The 19,223-nt window shown below is 34.7% G+C and overlaps 1 protein-coding gene across 8 annotated transcripts in view; it reads right to left on the reverse strand.

Moving 5' to 3' along the window:
• DCDC1 (doublecortin domain containing 1) overlaps positions 1-19,223 on the reverse strand; it is a 382,148-nt gene that overhangs the window by 335,419 nt on the left and 27,506 nt on the right. For all 8 annotated transcript variants that reach the window (XM_072969711.1, XM_072969714.1, XM_072969715.1 and 5 more), the window contains exons 3-5: positions 10,637-10,906; positions 9,270-9,426; positions 8,625-8,787 (exon numbers count right to left, since the gene is read on the reverse strand). In XM_072969711.1, coding sequence (XP_072825812.1) covers positions 8,625-8,787; positions 9,270-9,426; positions 10,637-10,906 — 590 coding nt within the window. The remainder of the gene's footprint in view (positions 1-8,624; positions 8,788-9,269; positions 9,427-10,636; positions 10,907-19,223) is intronic.

Consider the following 19,223-nt stretch of genomic DNA (forward strand, 5'->3'; position numbering starts at 1 on the left):
ACTGAGGGGTAAGAATGGGTAAGAAAGGGCATTCCTGAGAAGATGCGGGAAGACTGAAAATCTCACACCAATAGGTTCCTGGGAGAATCATTTATCCCAGCACTCCACTTCGGACCATTGTCTGGTCTCAGACAATCATTAGCATAACCATTAGCCTCTCCGCCATGTAATTATTCTTGGGCTGGCTTAGTCTGGCCCCCTGCCAAACAGGAACATTCACAAATCTACATATGAATTTGGGGTGGGAGATTTTTAATATAGTCCTTCTAAATGTCCACTCACAGTTTGCAGCAGGCTTCTCTAATGAGGTCTTTGCCATCCCCTCCCACCACCACTGTGCTGGAATATGGATGGTTCACCATGGTACCCATTTGGTCCTTCATTCAATCATTGAACAACATTTATTGAGCATCTACTAAGTTCCAGGCCCTGTGCCAAAAAATGGTGGTGAACAAGGCAGCCATGGTTTATGCCCTAAGTGAACCTGGTCTAGAGGGGACAACAGACTTTATTTTACCAGTAATTACAAATCTGATGATTACAAAAGGCGATACTAAGAATGAGCTTATCCTTACCAATGGGAGCTTCCCCAGAGAGTAGGATCAAAAACAATGCCTATCCAACCATGAATCTCAAGAGCAGGAGCTCTGGATTTCCCCTTTAGATGGTTCTTGCCTCTCCACCTTGTCTCCACAATACATTCAGCAAATTCTCCCTCCCTACACACCCAACTGCGAAGAAGGAGGTCCTAGTCTCACTTCATTGTCTCATCCCCTCCTTTAAATGTGTTAGGCACACCTAGGAGATTACAAAGCAACATGTCCAGAGCTGTCCCAGTCTTTCCTCTAGAAAGTTAAGAGCTCACTGAGTAAGGATATAGGTAGGGCCTGCACTCCAGTGAAGTTCTAGAGAAGGTTTAGCATAACCTTGGAAAAAACTTCCCCAAAGGGCTACATCTCAGTTGCTCAGGGATTGCCAAGTCCCCTTGACTGTTCATGTTCATACACTTAACTTTCTTGCAGCACTGCCCCAACCATAGGTTATATTTTATTTTGAAGGATCCTATTTTATTTTCATGGTTTTGTTTATAACCAAATCATGAAAATGATATACTACTTTCTAGATCACTTCTGTCTTACAAGGTTCTGTTTACAATGTCACAACAAAAAAGCCAATGCCTATCATAAAAATAAATAAATCTAAGTGTCCCCATCTTGCAGTTTTCCATTTCACATGTGCCCGGCAAAAAGAACACTAGAACACTGTCTTCTTCTGCTACCAGAATAAAAGCAGTAAACTTGCAACTCCAAATCCATGAGCTTATTAAAAGTCTTATTTTAAAAAATTCATTCTCTTGTAGTTGGGCAATAAACTTGAAAATACATTAATGTTCTGACAGTCAACTAACTATAGATAATGACATTAAAGATGAACAAGCACATCATTTTATGGGTGCAAGATGAGTTTATAAAATACAATGCTCTGACAGTAAGAAAACATACTGCTATATTCAATTATATCATCTGCTCAAAATACAATCGCTTCTATGTTTGGTAAATAGATTAAATCCAGGTCACATTCCTGTGTTCAACTGAGTTTCTAGTCACTCCCTTTTCTCTAAATACTTGCATTCTTTGTTTCTGCATGTTCGTAAGTGTCATCATTTATTGCTATAGGCGTGATGGCTATACTTAACTAATAATGACAGTGGTTGTCATTAGATTTTAACTCAGTAACACTAGTCTGACATATCATTTGAAGTACATCTTCAATTTAAATTTGATTAAAATTACAAACATCCCATCTATTGTGCCAATCAAAATATTTTCACCCTTTCCCTGAACTTTTCTGTGAACTTTCTTGAAATAAGTTATGGCAGCTTAAAGTTAAGGCTAGCCTTGGGTCATAAACGCATTTTAAAATATGACTCTTGGAATAGAGCAGAGCAAAGCCACTTGGGGCTCCTTTTATAAAAGGACTTGATTTTGACTCACACTCCAGAAAAATTCTTTAGGCAAAAAGCACAACATTGTGAGAGTTCAAAGGATCTAACTCAGATTCCTACAACATGTTATGTACACAAATGCTTGGTAGGGATTTTAATTTGGTTGTATGTATTTTAAGATCTTGAACCTGGCAAATACTTTGGGTAGTAAAATCAGGTACTTGTGACAGTTCGTATGAAAAGCTGGTGGAAATGTGTCCAGCAAGAGATGGAGCAAAAGAAGGACAATAGATAAAGAGCAGGTGGAAATACAGTGCTTTAGACACCTATTAAGATACAGCAAGCTTTTACACACATCATCTTACTTCCTCCTCATAATAACACTGTGGGGTGTTCACTATCGGACTTAATTTGTGGATGAGGAAACTGAGGCTTAGAGAGCTTAATGGACTTGTCCAGGTTCACAGAACAGTTTGCTTCCCTGGCAGTGATGAAGAAAGCAGCGACAAGTGATTTTGTTGTTGTTTTCCTGAACCCAGGCAGCTACTCTGGGAAGGTAAGAGTAGACACAGGGCTCTGATTAATAGCCTTGGGATCTTAATAGCATTTGGAATCTTAGTTATGTTTATGAAATGCTATTCCCAGTGTTCTGTTTAGACTAGGGTTTACAGGCATTTAATTTTCAAATAATTTATCTTTTTTTTTTTTTTAGAAAAATAAGATAATATCCAATAATCCTTTAAGACATTATGACCTCTATTTTATAGGTAAGGATACTGAAGTGTAGACCAATCAGCCCAAGGTCATATAACAGGGACTAGAATCTTGCAAGATCATCTGCATTCAAGCCTAGTGTTCTTCCCACTAGATAATAATGCATTTCTCATGCCTCTCCTAACAGATGTCTGAAAGCGCAAAAAGGAATCGCTTGGAAGGAAAAACCCCTGAAAGAGTACATATAGAATATATAAATGAATTCTCAGATGAAGTAACAGGCAGGGTAAGTAGACAACTGCCTAAAAGATTTGATTTAAAGGTCACCGCAAATGCCTATTTCAGTTTTTAAATTCTCTCCTTTTGTTTCCATGATATTATTTGTTCTTACGATACCACTCTTTTTATTTCCTTTATAACACATAACACTGTCAATAAACAATTTCCTTAGTTCTCCATGTGTTTATGTCTATTGCTCCTTCCATCGTATTAGAACCTAAGCTCCATGATACCTCTGTCTTGCTCACACCACACCCTAAAGGCTTCAAGCAATGCCTGGCACATTGAAGGGACTCAATAAATATTTCTTGAGGAAATGACCGAATGAATGAATGCTCTCTCTTTAACTATTCTCTGCCTCCTTAGACAGGGAACCAACATTTTTAAATTATCTCCCACATACTCTCAGCTCTAGTCAGGGAGATAGTCTCTCTATCCACTTTTACCCAAGTAGCAAACAACTGAAGGTAATAAAGACAGCAATTTGTAACACTTCTGAGTTAATATCCTAGTAAGAATTAATTTATCAGATTTCTTTGCAACTGTGACAGAAAGACCTTCCCTCAAACCCTTTAGGTTAGATGTGATTCCATAAACAGACATTTCAAAAATGTTAATATGGTACATATATCAAATATTATGTAATGTGTCCAGAAAGGTCTAGGGTAGCAGCCCATAATCAAACACATTAATTATTTTCAACAAAACATCAAATATTTATACTAAATAAGTTTCTGCTATCAAATGAGTTATGAAAAAAATTGTTCACTCATCTACAATTTTGGATTTTGGAATTACATACAAGAGACTGTGGACTTGTAGCACTAACTCAGGTGTTGTAAGGAGAAAGTGTAATACACTTCAAGCACGTGCCAAGTGCATGGCATGCAGAAGGTATTCAAATTATCAGCACAGTTATAGATTTGCAGGCATACATATATACATAGTGCAGACTATGTACATATATACAATATATACAATTCAACAATTCATGAAGATGTTAAAAATTTGGATCTTTTCAATTCGATATTTTGACAATATAAGGAGATGCTGCCACATGCATGCTCTAAATTTTCCTATTGGCTAAGGATTTTTTTTTTTGGCGGGGGATATCCATCTCTTGCATCTTCAGACCTACATCTATTTATAAAGCAAAGATACTGTACATACTTATTTATAGGTTTAAAAGTTTTAGATAAGGAAATACATAAAATATACACTTACAGTTTTACCCTGACTTGTAGAAACAGATAAAAGAATCCTGTGCTGTCTCAGAAGGGAATTTTTTTTCTGTACATAGTATTTTCCTGCTTTTGAGTATATGCAGCTAAATGGGCGATGAGCTGGACTGACCATCTCACCTAAAACATATACTATTCAAACAATAGAGAATTTGGGAACATCCACCCTCCTGCTGTAGCTGCCCAAATTAAGTAGTGTCACCCTATATGTGAGGCTCACAAAGCCTAGTATTGGCTTTGGCAGGATCAAAGCAGCCAGTGGTGTGTACAGCACTAGAACGCTGTCTTGAGATCCAGTAACAAGAACAGCAAGGTGTGATGTGGGTACTGGGTCACTCCTTGAAACTTGTGCTTTGAACACAACCCTTTAAAAATCAACAAATTCAGGAGACATATAATGGAACAGAATATAATGCATGAATCCAGGTTCATTAAACTAATGCATTTTTTGAAAAACAAAATATGACAGAACATTTCATTATTGACGCAGATAGGAGAAAAAGTGTTACGCTGTTATTTAGAATGTGTCTTGTGTGTCGTGGAATTGAAATATTTCCAAATCATCAATAATTAAAATGATGAGAATCCATCATTTCACTGACATTTACTTCTACATGAAAAGATGGCCTATTTTAAATGTGCTCACACATATTCTTGTCAATCACAAGCTGTCACAGCAAATTATTTCATTTTGTAGATCACATGGCAGTTAGCAGATCTCAAGGTTTAAATTTAGATCTTAGGTGTGGTATCAAGAATTCTTTTCATGGATTTTTTTTCTGTGACTACATTTTCACAATACAGTATATAAAAGATGTAAAAATCCTATTCATAATACTCAGTTTCACTTCTGGTTAACAAAACTCCGGACTGAAATGAATCACTGTAAATGATAACTCTGAAAGTCAAATAGTAGAATAGGATATATAGGAAAGAATAGAAATATAAAACTAAAAACAATTTTAAACAATCAGAACTCCATACAATGCAACCTGGACTTAATGAGTTGGGTCCAAACAGTTTTTCTCCCTCATTTTCTTTAAGACATTTAATCAATTACAGGGCAGGAACCATTTCTTATACTAGGTTTACATTGCCTACAGCTCCAAGCAGTTATAAAGTTGCTCATGAACCCGATGAATCTGATGCAGGAATCTTCACTGTGCCACCATTAAGCAGACTGGATAAAACCTAAACTGCATGACCGTGAATCTGAAAACTTTAAAAATGCTTCTTCAAACAATTCATTAACTACATCTTTGCAGTTCTAGTGGAATCATTAATAAATCTCAGAATCTTCAAATGTCAGAATTATAAGACTTAATAAGACAGTTGATCTTCATCAACAGTCTTTTTAAAAATTCTTCCTGTTTTTCCCACACACGATTAATCTTTCTGCTTAGGCGTTCAACTTCAAATGTAAGAATTATTCTAATATTGCATTTTCAACAGGGAATGCTTCACGTCAGTCTTGACCTTGGTTTGACCTCTTTATGAAAGCTTTGTGTTTGGAGGTATGTGATGAATAGCTCTCCCGCTTTCTATTAAATCCTGTGCCATTGGTTGTCAACAGCGATGCTCAAAAGGGGTAGTAAACTGGTTAAAAATCAGAGATGTTCCGCAGGTCTTTTTCTACCTTAGTAAATCTGGAAATAATTCTAAGGCAATTTCTACTATCTACACTGCTTTTTCAAAGAATAAGAAAACAATGAAGTATGAAAATATAATTCCTAAAATATAGACTTATTTGGCCTTCCTGTGATGGAAATAAAGTAACTTTTCCTTTGAAGGACCCAATGTTTTGGTTTAAAATTTTTTTTTAATTTAAAATCAGAGATGGAATAATGAGAAAAGAGAAATCAGACTATGAGTTCCTTTTTTAAATCTGCCTCTGATCTGGCCTAGTACCTGGAACATAGTAGGCTCTCAATGAATGTTTGCTTAATGAATGAAAACCAGTATTTTAAAATAATGACCAGTTACTAAATCTAATGCCCGTTGGTTAATTGTACATAAAATATTCATGCTCATTTGGAAAGATACAACAGTACACCAAATTCTGCCAGGCATTTTCCTCCTATTTACCTTTAGAAAATACAATTTTCCAACTTCTGAGAATGTCTCCTCAATCTAAATTTATCTACCACCTTCAAAGCTAGTCATATGTTTTATTTTTATGGTACAAGCATGACAACAAGTTGGTAAATTATTGATTATCTATAAAACTCACACAAGAAAGGTAATTTTAACCTGACTTGAAAAAGTATGTGTGAATATGTAGGTGATATATATATATATATTATAAAATATATATATATATATAAAATCTCCCCATATCCCTCTCAAATTATTTAAGTTAAAAATTACCAAATATGTGTATATTTACATAAAATATAATATTTATTTGCATTTGTATTCTTGTTTTGAAAGAAACCAAATATCAGGCTTTAGGCTTATAGGCTTATCTATGAGCTTAACTTAGATGAGTGGCTTTTTCCCCGTTACACTTATCTTAAGTCTTTTTAATGGACATGTGATATGCTAGTCTGTGTCCAAGCTCACCTACAATTTCTTTTCTCAAAAGACAAGGCACATCTGCCACCTGCTCTACTCCGTGTCCCAGCAACAACTGTCGAGCAGCATAAAGATTGATTATCAGTCAAAAACCATTGCACAACACCAGATTTTGGTGGGTTAAGCTTGCTGATCCAGCAAGAGATGGTGTGAAATTTTCAGGAGTGTGTGCCAACATTTTGGTGCTAAAAGAACAGCAGTGCATGTCACAGTGAAACACAGCCAAAGATATGCAGACAAAGCAGAGAAGTTTTTTGTTCTAGACTTGGCTTTAAAAGGATAGAGGAGAAAACAAAAAGTAGGAGGAAATTAGCTTGTACATTTAAAAATCATCCACCAAGCTTAGTGATGTGTATAATATTGTTATTTTAGACATACATGTCCAGGAGATTTTCTAAGAAGCTTAGCTGTAAATCATTTTCATATATCTCTTCTATAATACCATTATCATAAGAAAGGCAAGTCCTTCTTATTAATAAAAATAATCAAGGATCTTAAGGAAGCATTCATTATATATGTATCTAAATATTAAAAAGTCACAGAAACATTTACCCACAAAGACTCATGCTATTACAGAAGCAGAAGATTCAATGAATACAAAATAAAGGCAGCATATTTTAAAGTTACAGCAAAATTTGAAAAATATATAGGTCTACACTACCATATGGGTCATTTTCACTGAGCACTGTAGCAACAAGTTTCTTTACCAGGGCCAAATCACCCGGAACTTTCTATTGAATTCAAGGAATTATTTATTTCCTGATGAGCAAGTGTTCTTAAAGAGATGGAAATCCTAGTATTTTATATAATAACATTAACAGAGGAAGAGTTTTCATCACTTCTTCTGTAACGAACTCTGGAATTACTTTTCTTCTACTTATGCAATTACTGCCTAGACTTGCCTTTGGTTTACTGGCTTTTCAGCAGTTGCAGAAAAAAAAAACTTCTAATAAGGGTATAAAATGCACAGGAGAATATAGCAGTTAGATACACTGAATTTGTATGGCAAAGTTCTTATGTCATTTAAATGTGATTACCATATATAGCACTTGATAACAGACTCTGGGTATGACATGCTTGGAAGAATATTCTCCCGATAGTGGTACTTTTATTTCTCCCTTAAAATGTATTCTTTCCCACTGAAGAAAAAAATTTTTTATCTTAGAAAATCTCTAATTTCTGAAATGTTGGAAAAAAGGGAATTTTTAAAAAGACCTCACCTGCAAATATGTTTAAAACTGAAATATTTATATTTTGCATAAAACTTATGTTACTACAACATATTTTGTATACATGTAAAATATATATAATATACTATATATATCTCAAGGCCAAAAGTAAAGCTGTAGCATTTACCTCATGAAAAATTTTATTAGGAAAATCACATGTATATAAGAATTATATGTTCATTACTGGTCACATTTTCATAATTATGTTAATGCCATCTGAAAAAAGACCAAGAGTGTAAATGAATAAATGATACTTGAAACTTTGGACTATTTTCTGAGAGAATAAGTCTAATGAATTATGTCTGTTGGGTGTCACAGAAACTAAACAGTAAATTCAATAATCTCTGATTTAATTTATTATATTTTCACCATTTAACCTCCTGCAGGCTCCCTAATGTCTATTCAGATCTATATTAAATTAAGCACCAATGCTAATGAAGGGCAATAAACGTGGCTGTCAGTGGATTTTTCTTTCATTAAGCACATTATCCTCTTACTGAGCTGTAAATGCGTAAACATTAGTTTTGTTAAACCATGCAAAAAAGACAGGATGAAAATCATTTTTTAATTGCACCCCTTAAGCAATTTACCATGTGTGGGGGTAGGGTGTTTTTTTTTTTTCTTTTTTTTTTTCTTTTTTACCTTTAACTTTTTTGAATGGATCTGAAAAGGGCTCTCCCGTTGAAACATAAACGTCGGCTTCATGGGGTATATCTTCAGGTTTGAGGGCTTCAGTGCCGTCTGCCAAGAACACTCGTCGTGCGGCCATGTTCAGATTCAGCTTTTCCGTACACTCCTCCAGCAGCTAAAAGACAGCAAGAGGTAAGAGAAAGGGATTTACGACAAAGAAAGTAACACATTTCCACTAAACAAAAGGTGCAATGATCAAAACAGAAACCTACGGAGCCGCCTGCCAAGTTAAGTAACTCAATAATTCCACCAATATTTTTTTTCTAGCAGATGAAAATACACAAATACAAAAGGTAAATCACAACACTGAGAATATTTGATTGTCTAATTCTAGTCCTTGAATGTTCCACCATTTTAAAAATGCTACAAGGTATAGAGCCATTGTATCTGTTTAATTAAATAATTAGTTATATATTGATTTAAAAAAGGAAAAGAAGGAAATGCCTGTGAGATCTATGTATATACAACATAAGCAATGTACAGATTCAGATTACTAGGAAGAAAATTTTTAAACAGTAAATGTCATCCTTCTCTTTTTTGTATATAAAGAGAGTAAGGGAAGAAATAAAGCACTGAAAACTTTTGGATGCTAGTTACCAAGGTGATGGTTGGTACAGTAACTTTGGCAAAGACTGTTCTAGATCCATTTTTGTAAGCTGTTACTCTAATCACTCTGGGCGGAAGTTTGTGTCTTTGAGACAATCTATGCCAATTCTGGTCTGACTTAAATTTTAAAGAAGAGAACTCTGCAACTCTGAAAGAAAAAACACACAACAAATGATTCATGTTAATTAGTAGAAACAATTAAGTAAATATTATCCTGGATATTTTCTACAGATATAAGCACTAAGGATTTTTTCTAAGTATTCCTCAAAAAAAACACTTTTTATAGGATAAGATTGCCCATATGTATTTAAATATTTTTAAAAATTTAATACAGGACATTCGCCAAAACTTCTCATGTAAAACACATATCTCAGAATAAACCACTTAAATCTTTTTACTTATAAAACATCACAATACTCATTTAAAAATTATATATATATATGCTATATTCTAATAGCAAAAAATAGTAATATGGTCTTACCATCATGAAATAGTAAATGGCTAAGATTTTCCCTTAAGTTTTGATGTTTATAGAATTTCTTTGATTTTTTAAAAAAGATTTGAACTTCAAATAGATCATAACTGAATTTTTTATTCTTAAGTCAGTTTTATTGCTTTCATTTTAGATTGCTTGGGGGCAATAAGAGAGTATTTCTAAGTTTCATCTTCAGTCAAAATCAGTTTCAATCCTTACTATTTTTCTCAGCAAAAGCACATGGTAGATGACTAACATGTCATATTTTGTATCTCAGAGTCCTCTAACTATCCCTGTTAATTCCTTATGCTACAGTAGCAAAGTAAACATTTTAAAATAAAAATGTAAAGTAAATTAAAATCACAATATATCCACCTATTCGAACATATGAAAATAATGTATGTTTCTTGGTTTCATTTTTATTTTTATCAACAGTTTCTTCTACCCATAAACTCTTAGGTTAACAGTTTATAATAACAGCCCTGATGTGAAGACATATACACAAAATGGTTTTATAAGTTCATTTCAATTTGGTTTTATTTCAAATATTGGTTAATATCCAAACTATGCATTTCTATTTTTAAACAAATATTTGGTAAACCAAGATATTTGATGGCCTTAGCCTGATTCTGCTTCAACTATTAATTTCAGAGTTTCATATTATCCAGGTTCAAGTGTATCTCATGTTTTCCACAAGTGTAATTAGCAACATACTACTCAGATCCTTTCAAAGGAAAAAGGTAAACAAAACAAAAACAGAAACAAAACCCTAGAGAGATGTTACATTTTAATGTCGAAATAGTCAGCTGAATCACTATAAATTTTGCTCAAAAGAAAAGGCTCCAACAGTCAGTTAAAAAGAACAGAGAACCGCTTTGATTACCTCAGTTGACCCACTGGAGCAGTGACAGGTCTGTTTCTCTTGGATGCTGATATAAAACAAGAATTGTTTTTACTGTTTGATTTGTAGCTATCTGGATCTGATATTTCATCATCACTATGATCTGATGCTGTTTGATGTGTGGAGCAATCTTGAAGTCCTGACCCTTCTGATACTGCCACTGAATGCAAAAGTCTGTTTAGGCCAAACTGAGGTTGCAAATAATCTTCAGTAGTTTTAATGACTGCTTTTGCCTGGGATGACATAAACCTCCTGAAAGAAACAATGCATGGACGAACACAGTGAATTGATTTGCAATCAATTATTAACAAATACAACATAAGAACTAATTGTGTGCTGTGTGCTAGACAAAACACCACACACTTAGTGAGTATTTTACTTAATCCATCTAATATCCTTGGAAAGTAGATACTATTTTTATCCCCATTTTATAGATTTAAAAAATTGTGGCTCAGAGAGACTAATTAACTTGCCCATGCTCACAGAGTCAATACTGACTGGGTGGGAAATTGAACCAAGATGACCTAAAACAAAATTCACACTCATAACCATTAAACTTAATTGTTTTACTTAATTAAACCAAGGAAGAAAAATTGTGTAATGTTTGAAGCGATAAGTAAAATTTAAAAATTCTTAGGTTCATTTATTAAACACTAACACTCTAAGTATTAGGAAATATAAAAATTAAAGAGATGTGGCTCTGACCCTCAAGAAAGTTGCAAACTATCCCCTAACACAGAATATATGTTAAATAAACTACTTAGAACTATGAGTGTATGTTAAATTTAAATGCAAAAAGAATTCCTTGAAGGCAAACTTATGTGGATTGGAATAAAGTTGGTAAAGGCTTTGGCACTACAAATCATATATCTCCTTCAGTCTCTGAGGAATTGGGACAGTTGGTTACCCTGCCTGGTATTTAAGTTGAAAGACTAGTATTTCGATGAACTAAATACTTGAATAGGGGACCATATGACCTGGGATGATATGTAAATATATGCAAATACCAAGTTAGGAAGATAGAAAAGATACAGTTTGCTGGCATGATAAAATGAAACAAGCTTTAACATATTTGAGAATATCGAGCTGTGTGATGGTCAGGCATAGAGGGTAGTTAGTTTCCATGTGTTACTATAATTGGGACTGTTTTTATACAAACCACATATATGCCTCTTTCCAATCTTCTAGTTCCTTAGTAGTTCTTATACAGAATAATAACCCCCCAACACAATTATAAAATAACATATACTTAGTGTGGAAAGCTTGACACGAACAGCCCCTCCTCCAAATTTTTCTCATCCACAACTGTCATTATAATCACAATTATATCTTCTAGCCGATCTTTTCTATGTTCACAAGTGTGTAAAATGGTTGATTATTTCCTTTGAAAAAATGAAAGGTAGTCACGTGCCATGGAGAAAATGGATGTGTGAGGATGAGTATAGACACAGCAGAGCTAAAACACTGGCATCCAAGCAGCTGTATTTTGTTATTGTTGTGTTGCTGTCATCACATTTTCTGTCCAAGTCTGCCCTAGACAGAGCATAGCACTGGGAAGAGGAATGGCCTTCCTGCTCTCTGAGGATCCACCCAGGTTTAAAACTGTGGCAAACAGCATCCAGGATGGATCACTGGACTTCAGCTCTGGCAGAGGTGGAACCTCCCTGCAGACCACCTAGGCTACTCAGAAACTGATGGCAGTGGTGAGTGGTGGCATGTGGCAGCAGTCATGTCACATTGGCAGTGTTTCTGCAGTAACAGCCATGACACTGCCCACGGTCACCAAGCTCTTCAACCTGGGGGAAGAGCCATAAACAGCCAGGAGGAAAGATCTGCAGATCTCATAAACACTGCCCAGTGCCCAGAAACAGTTACTTGGAAAGCAAATTCTCGGGTAAAGAAAAAAAAGGAATTCTCTTCTTAAATGCAGAATGAGATGTCTTTCTTTTACAATGAATGCATTTTGTTTACTGTCAAATATTTTTACAAATATACTAATGACTTTATTAACTAACCCTAACCCGTTATCCCACCACCAACAATGCAAAAGGTTATTTTTTTCCATATTCCAAAGTTTCAACCTCATCATACCTGTAATTTAATACTTCATCTTTTTTACTTAAAACTGTTTTATAACCATTTTCAGATTGCTATATGGTATTTACAGATTTTACTGGAATGTAATATTTAATCAAATATATTTTGCTTTCTTCAACTGAGTCGTTTAAGGGTTGTCCATTATTTTTGTCCGTTGGCATACCTTCCCCTGTATTCTGGTAACAGCACTTGCATCCTTTTAGGAAATTATCCATTCTTATCCCTCCCAACTCCACAGGATTCTGGTAGGGTTAGGAAAGTAAATTATGTGAAATTTACCTAGTAAATGGTAGAAAGAATTAAACTTTATGGTTTTAACATATATGTATTTATTATCTGCTTTTCTCTAGTAATTTAGGGGAAGAAAGGGGAGTTTTCATGTTAAAAAGTCACTATTGGTCTTCAGGTTAGATTTGTTTTATCAGCGTTGATGACAGGTTTGCACTAGTTCTTACGTACTATTGAACTCTTCTTTCTTGTAACAACTAGATGTGTTTCCTAGTCATTGTGTGTGAGAAGGTGATCACAGAAGCTGGCAAAGCTAAACTGTCCCACATGGAAGTTAAACCCACACACGTGGTTTGTTAAATTAATGCTGGAAATGAGGGTGTTAAGATCTTTCAGTTTGCAAGGAACAACAATGCATTTGTGTTTCAGGTGACAGAGCTCATAACTGGATACATAGAAAGTTAAGAAAGGAGATAAAACCATTCCAGGAGAGCACAAGGAGAATTAGAAGATCATGCATTGCTCTCTGTGACTTCAGAACAACTAAAGTAGACTGCCACATTTTTCGACTTAGTAACCTCCTCTTTCCTTCTGTGTCTCTTTCCTCTTTCTACTCCATATTGCCTAACCTACCTCTACCCTCCTCCTCACCCCTCATGGCTTCTGTTAACTTCCTCTATGTGTCTCCCACACTACTTTCTGCAGACTTTCTCTGTATGAAATATTCAATTCCCCCAAAAGTTTAATTTTATTGCTACCCTGTATAGGACACCCCTGTTGGGTAGAACTCTCAAGCTAGGTAACCTCATAAGCCACTGGCAAGCCTGTGGATGGGAAAGTACCTATCAGTGGCCCAACAAGCTATGGATAGGACAGTAGGATAATAAGATACAGAGAAGTGAGAGTAAAATGGGTCTCAGGTGCCTTCCAAAAGAGAAAAAAATAATTGGCAGGGGACTTGCATGGCTTATATTGAGATAAGCGGAGACATTATAAATTTGATTGATTGAAACAGTACTCACTAAAATTCATCACACAGTTTAAATTACTACCATAAGTATTTAACAACTATTCAAAGGCTGCTGGGATTCTTCTGATTATTTTAATATTAGTCATTCACTTCTAATCGTAGAGAAATATAAGAATGCAATATTGTGATTGTAAGCCCAATCTCTGGACCATCTGGCCCATTAGTTTCTTGTCAGTATTGTCACAAAGGGATGTGGGTTGCAAGAAAGGATTGTCCTCTTTGATGCCAAACTTCAGGGTAAGCAAATAACTGCCAGCATGATTATTCCATCATCATAATATAGGAATTTATTCCCCTCTCAAAATCCTCCCCATTTCTGTTCTGAAAGTCCTCAAAGTAGGGCATTATAAATTCTTAACAGTGCCTTCTGAGTCCCTATAAAGACCTGCTGGCAACAGTAGTAGCTGTTCATGTCACCACCTCACTGCTACCACTGCCTATCACAAGAGCAATGAGGTCCACGCAGAGGTGGTGCCTGGTAGTATTCCCAAAGATTCTGGTGCTTGGAATGTCAGAACAGTTCAGTGCAGGAGTGGGAGGAAGAGACACCTCTCTCTCCCTATTTTATACTAAGTCACTTAGACCCTAAAGCAGCTGAAGTTGGAGACAAAGTTCCAAGGAGTCTTCGTTGAATAGTTTCATCAGCTTTTAGCTTTACCTGCTCAATTATAGGGACTCCAGCTAGTCCACAGGCCAGGCAAGGAATAAATAGTATATCATAGCCTTCACATTGATAATAATAGTACTAATATTAGTAGTTAATACCTGCAAAGCATTTATTGTGACAGTCACTGTTCTATTTACATTTAATCCTAACAACGGCCCTATATTATAGTCCTCCTTCTATAGATGAGTAAACTGAGGGCTAAGATAACTTACCAGAGGTCACACAGCAGGCAGATGTCAAAAACTGGACTCAAGTCCAGGTACTTTGGCTCCACAATATCTGTATTTAACCATCATCCTATAGTATTATTTCCATTAACCCTAACATTTCCTTATTTTCCATCAGTTAGAAAATTGAAGTTCCTATTCAGAACAGTTCAAAAAAAAAGAAGACTGCTTCTACAAGAGGAATTGAAATTTAAAATCTGGGAGGAAAATGATGAGGCCGGCAGGGCAGGCAAGGAGGCAGTTCTACATTAGCAGCAGTGAATCAGCCGTACTCTTTAATTAATACAGCTCTAATACTGAGATCGTGAGTCACCATAATTGTAGTCTCCCTGTTTTTCGTTCTTTCTCTTGTTTCTCCCTACCTTTCTTATTTAAAAGACCCTTTTTCTCCTCTGCAAAAACCTCTTAGAAATCCCATGACATTCAGATTTATTAAAGTGAACTTTCCTCCAGTTCCAGATTTATATATATCTTTTTTTTTAATGGAGTTATACTCAGTTTACAATGTTGTGTCAATTTCCAGTGTAGAGCATACTTTTTCAGTTACATGAAGATACATATATTCATGGTCACATTCTTTTTTGCTTTGAGCTACCACAAGATCTTGTATATATTTCCCTGTGTTATACAGTATAATCTTGTTTATCTATTCTACATATGCCTGTCAGTATCTACAAATATCAAACTCCCAGTCTGTCCCTTCCCACCTCCTGACTCCGGCAACCACAAGTCTGTATTCTATGTCAATGAGTCTGTTTCTGTTTTGTATTTATGTTCATTTTTTTTTTAAGATTCCACATATAAGCAATCTCATACGGTATTTTTCTTTCTCTTTCTGGCTTACTTCACTTAGAATGACATTCTCCAGGGACATCCATGTTGCTGCAAATGGTGTAATGTTGTCATTTTTATGGCTGAATAGTATTCCATTGTATAAATATACCACATCTTATTTATCCAGTCATCTACTGATGGACATTTAGACTATTTCGATTTACATAGTTATCTTCCTTCTAAAGACAGTTTTTGCCTTTGAGAATTTAGCCTGTTTACATTTAATATCTATTCACACAGTTATGTCCTTCACCAAGACAGTCTTTATCCTTTGAGAGTTTATTTTACCTTCTTACAAGTTATTTTCCATTTTTCCTGTTTTACATTCCTTTTCATTCTCTTATTTTCTTTTGGGTTAAATAATACTTCTAAAAAATTATTTCATGTTCCCTTTTACTAGGTTGTATGCTATACATTGTTTAACCTTATTTTTAGTAGAAACACTAGATATTACAATATAAATCTTATCTTATTGAAGTTTAATATAAATTACTAATTTACTGCTTTCCAGACAATGCAGGAACCTTAGAACATATATCCCTTTATTGTTGCTTCCTTGGGCTGATGATAAATATTTCCTTATTCCACTTTTCATGGATAGGTGCATCTATCTTTCATGGTTCCTAGTTTTATGCAGAATACTCAGCTCCAAAATTCTGCTTACATGAATTTGAGGCTTTGCATCCTGTCCTTTCAGTTTCTTATGAATTATTAATTAAATAAATTTTATATTGTAATTTATTTTAAGATCTATATTTTGTTATATCCATTTTTAATAAAATTTGATAAGTTGTTATGGAAGTTTTCTTGGACTTTGTTTTTCCCAAAAGATACTGAATTTGGTTTAGTGATATGATCACTTTTATTACTGGCTTATCTACAGTTTCCGTGAATGGGTGTAGGAATTCCATGTGGAATCCTAAGCCAATTGTTTTAGGAAATAGTCCTTTATCCAAAAAATAACTTCATTTTGTCTTCAGTTACTGTTAAGGCTTTCTACCACAGTCTAAAACCTGGACTAATTTTATAACACAGATCTTCCTTTTAACTTTACTATGTCAGTCTTTTTACCTTGTCCTGAAGTCTATGGTAAGTCTCTCCTGTGAGTCTTTCATTGTATCTGTAAATACACATATATACACAGATTTCATATAGACACAGATTTCAAATAGTTCCTTCTTTAGTAATATTTCCATGCTACCTTCTTGTATAAAAATATACTTCCTTCCTGTACATTCTCATCTGCCCTGGTATCCAGATTTGATAGCTGGAATTGCTATATCTCATTGATCCTTTACTACCATCTGAAATGCTAGACCTCAATTTCTGTCAAATATTCTAATCCATCATTGTATTATTTATTCCTTTACCATTGGTAAAAATCATTTTTACCACTGGCAAAAAGCATTTTTTTTCCAGCTTGAAACTTAAAATCCATTATATTAGGTTGATACAAGAACATCAATCACACTACTTTAGAAATGCACCTTCTTAAGAAATATCTATCTATCTATCTATCTATCTCTCTATCTATCTATCCTTATTAGTTTTCTATTGCAATCCAACGGATTACTGCAAACTTAGTGGTTTCAAACAATACCTATTTATTACAGCAGCTTCCGTGGGTCAGAAGCCTGGACAAAGCTTAGCAGGAGTTTCTGCTCAGGATCTCATAAGGCTGAAATCAAGGTGTCAGCTAGGGCTGCAGTCTCATCTGATGCTCAATGTCTTCTGCCTCGCTCATTCAGATTTTGCCAGAATTTAGTTTCTTGAAGCTACAGTACTCATAGTCACTATCATCTTCTTTGAGGCCAGAGGAAGTCACCTTTCTGAATTTTCTGTCTCTGATCTCTAAACTATCATTTAAGAGTTGATCTGATTAGGTCAGGCCTACCCACAAAAAAATCTCCCCTTCGGTTAACTCAAAGACAACTCATAATGTACCTTAACTACATCTGCAAAAATTTCCTTTACCATATAATGTAACCTAATCATGGGAGTGACGTCCCATCAAATTCACAATCCCACCCACACTCAAGAGGAGGGAATTATACCAGACATATATACCACGGGAGTGTGGGGTGGGGGGTAGATGGAGGAGTGGAGGGAGTGGGGGACCCCTAGGGACCATATTAAATTTTTCCCTACCAAACTAGTTATACAATTATACAGTTTTGATATTCCACTTTTTACACCAAATACAGACCTGGATGTTTTATTTTCTGGAGAATTTAAGTGCAACTACTTAAGATTAAATTTTGTCATCATTAAATACTGACTATTTAAAAGAATACACCATAGTTTCTGGATGGCAAATCCAAAGAGTTACTTAAGAAAATGCTTTGAGAAGTGGCATTATTATTAGAATAAATTACTACTTTCTAAAGTAGATATTTTAAAGGGCAAGGTACTCACTTGGATGTAAATGTTCTGGTATATTTCCTTTAAAAAAAGTAAGCTACATTACTTTTAAGGAAGTTTATTGTCAGTTATTGGAAAAAGATTATTTCTTTTAGCAATTTGAATAATTCTTTAGATAATTAGGTCACAAAAAAAAAACAAAGAACAAATGTGGTTATGTGTATCTATATGCATATAGACTATGTAAGTATTTAAAGATTTTATGTTGCTTAGAGGAAGTTGAAGTAAAACATGTTGAAATTTCACCTTAAAGCAGTGTGGATAAAAACTATCGGTTAATTAAAAACTGTAAAATTTTAGGTTATTGAATCCTTTAAACAACTTCTACATATTATACAATGGATATGATAAACACAGAATTACAAAACTGGAAGGTACATTAAGAGACTAACTAGGCTTTTATACCCTTCCCTGAAACAGTATTATACCTCATTTACATACAGGCTTTCTATTATAATCACAAAGATTATCAGGGACAGATCATAAACATTGTGGAACTGGCAATGCCCTTAATATCCCAGACTAGTATATAAGTATACTTTGCTTTTTGTGATTTCCATTAAATCTAATTTACGATTTTTGTTTCATCAGGCAACAACCAAGAAAAGATGTGAGGTCTAAAAGTATAAGAAAATATGCCCAGGGAGGAGCACAGAAAAAGCAGACAAATAGATCATGACAAGGTTTAAGGGTATTACTCTAGTTTTTTCAAGAGCAATTTTTCTTCTCATTTCCTCCACTTTAATAGTGGGGGAATCTTAGTGAATCTTAGTGACTTTTTATAGCAACTTAAAGAAAACTCCTAATAAAGACATACTTATTAATTTCTTACTCAAGGATTTCTACCAATTGGCGCCTCTCATTGCACCCCCTGTAATATCCCTCAGCTATAATTGCACCACATTGCCTTCCATAGTTCTTACATGTGTGCCTTTTTGCTAATGGTTCACTCAGCTGATCTATGCACATCACAGTATATCTCTCAATAAGTATTTGATAAATATTAATCTGAACTCAGTGCATTTTCTAAAACCCCTTCCATAATAACAATAATTTTCTAGTGGA

The sequence above is a fragment of the Vicugna pacos genome, chromosome 10 (genome assembly GCF_048564905.1).
Source record: "Vicugna pacos chromosome 10, VicPac4, whole genome shotgun sequence".
NCBI classification, from domain to species: domain Eukaryota; kingdom Metazoa; phylum Chordata; class Mammalia; order Artiodactyla; family Camelidae; genus Vicugna; species Vicugna pacos.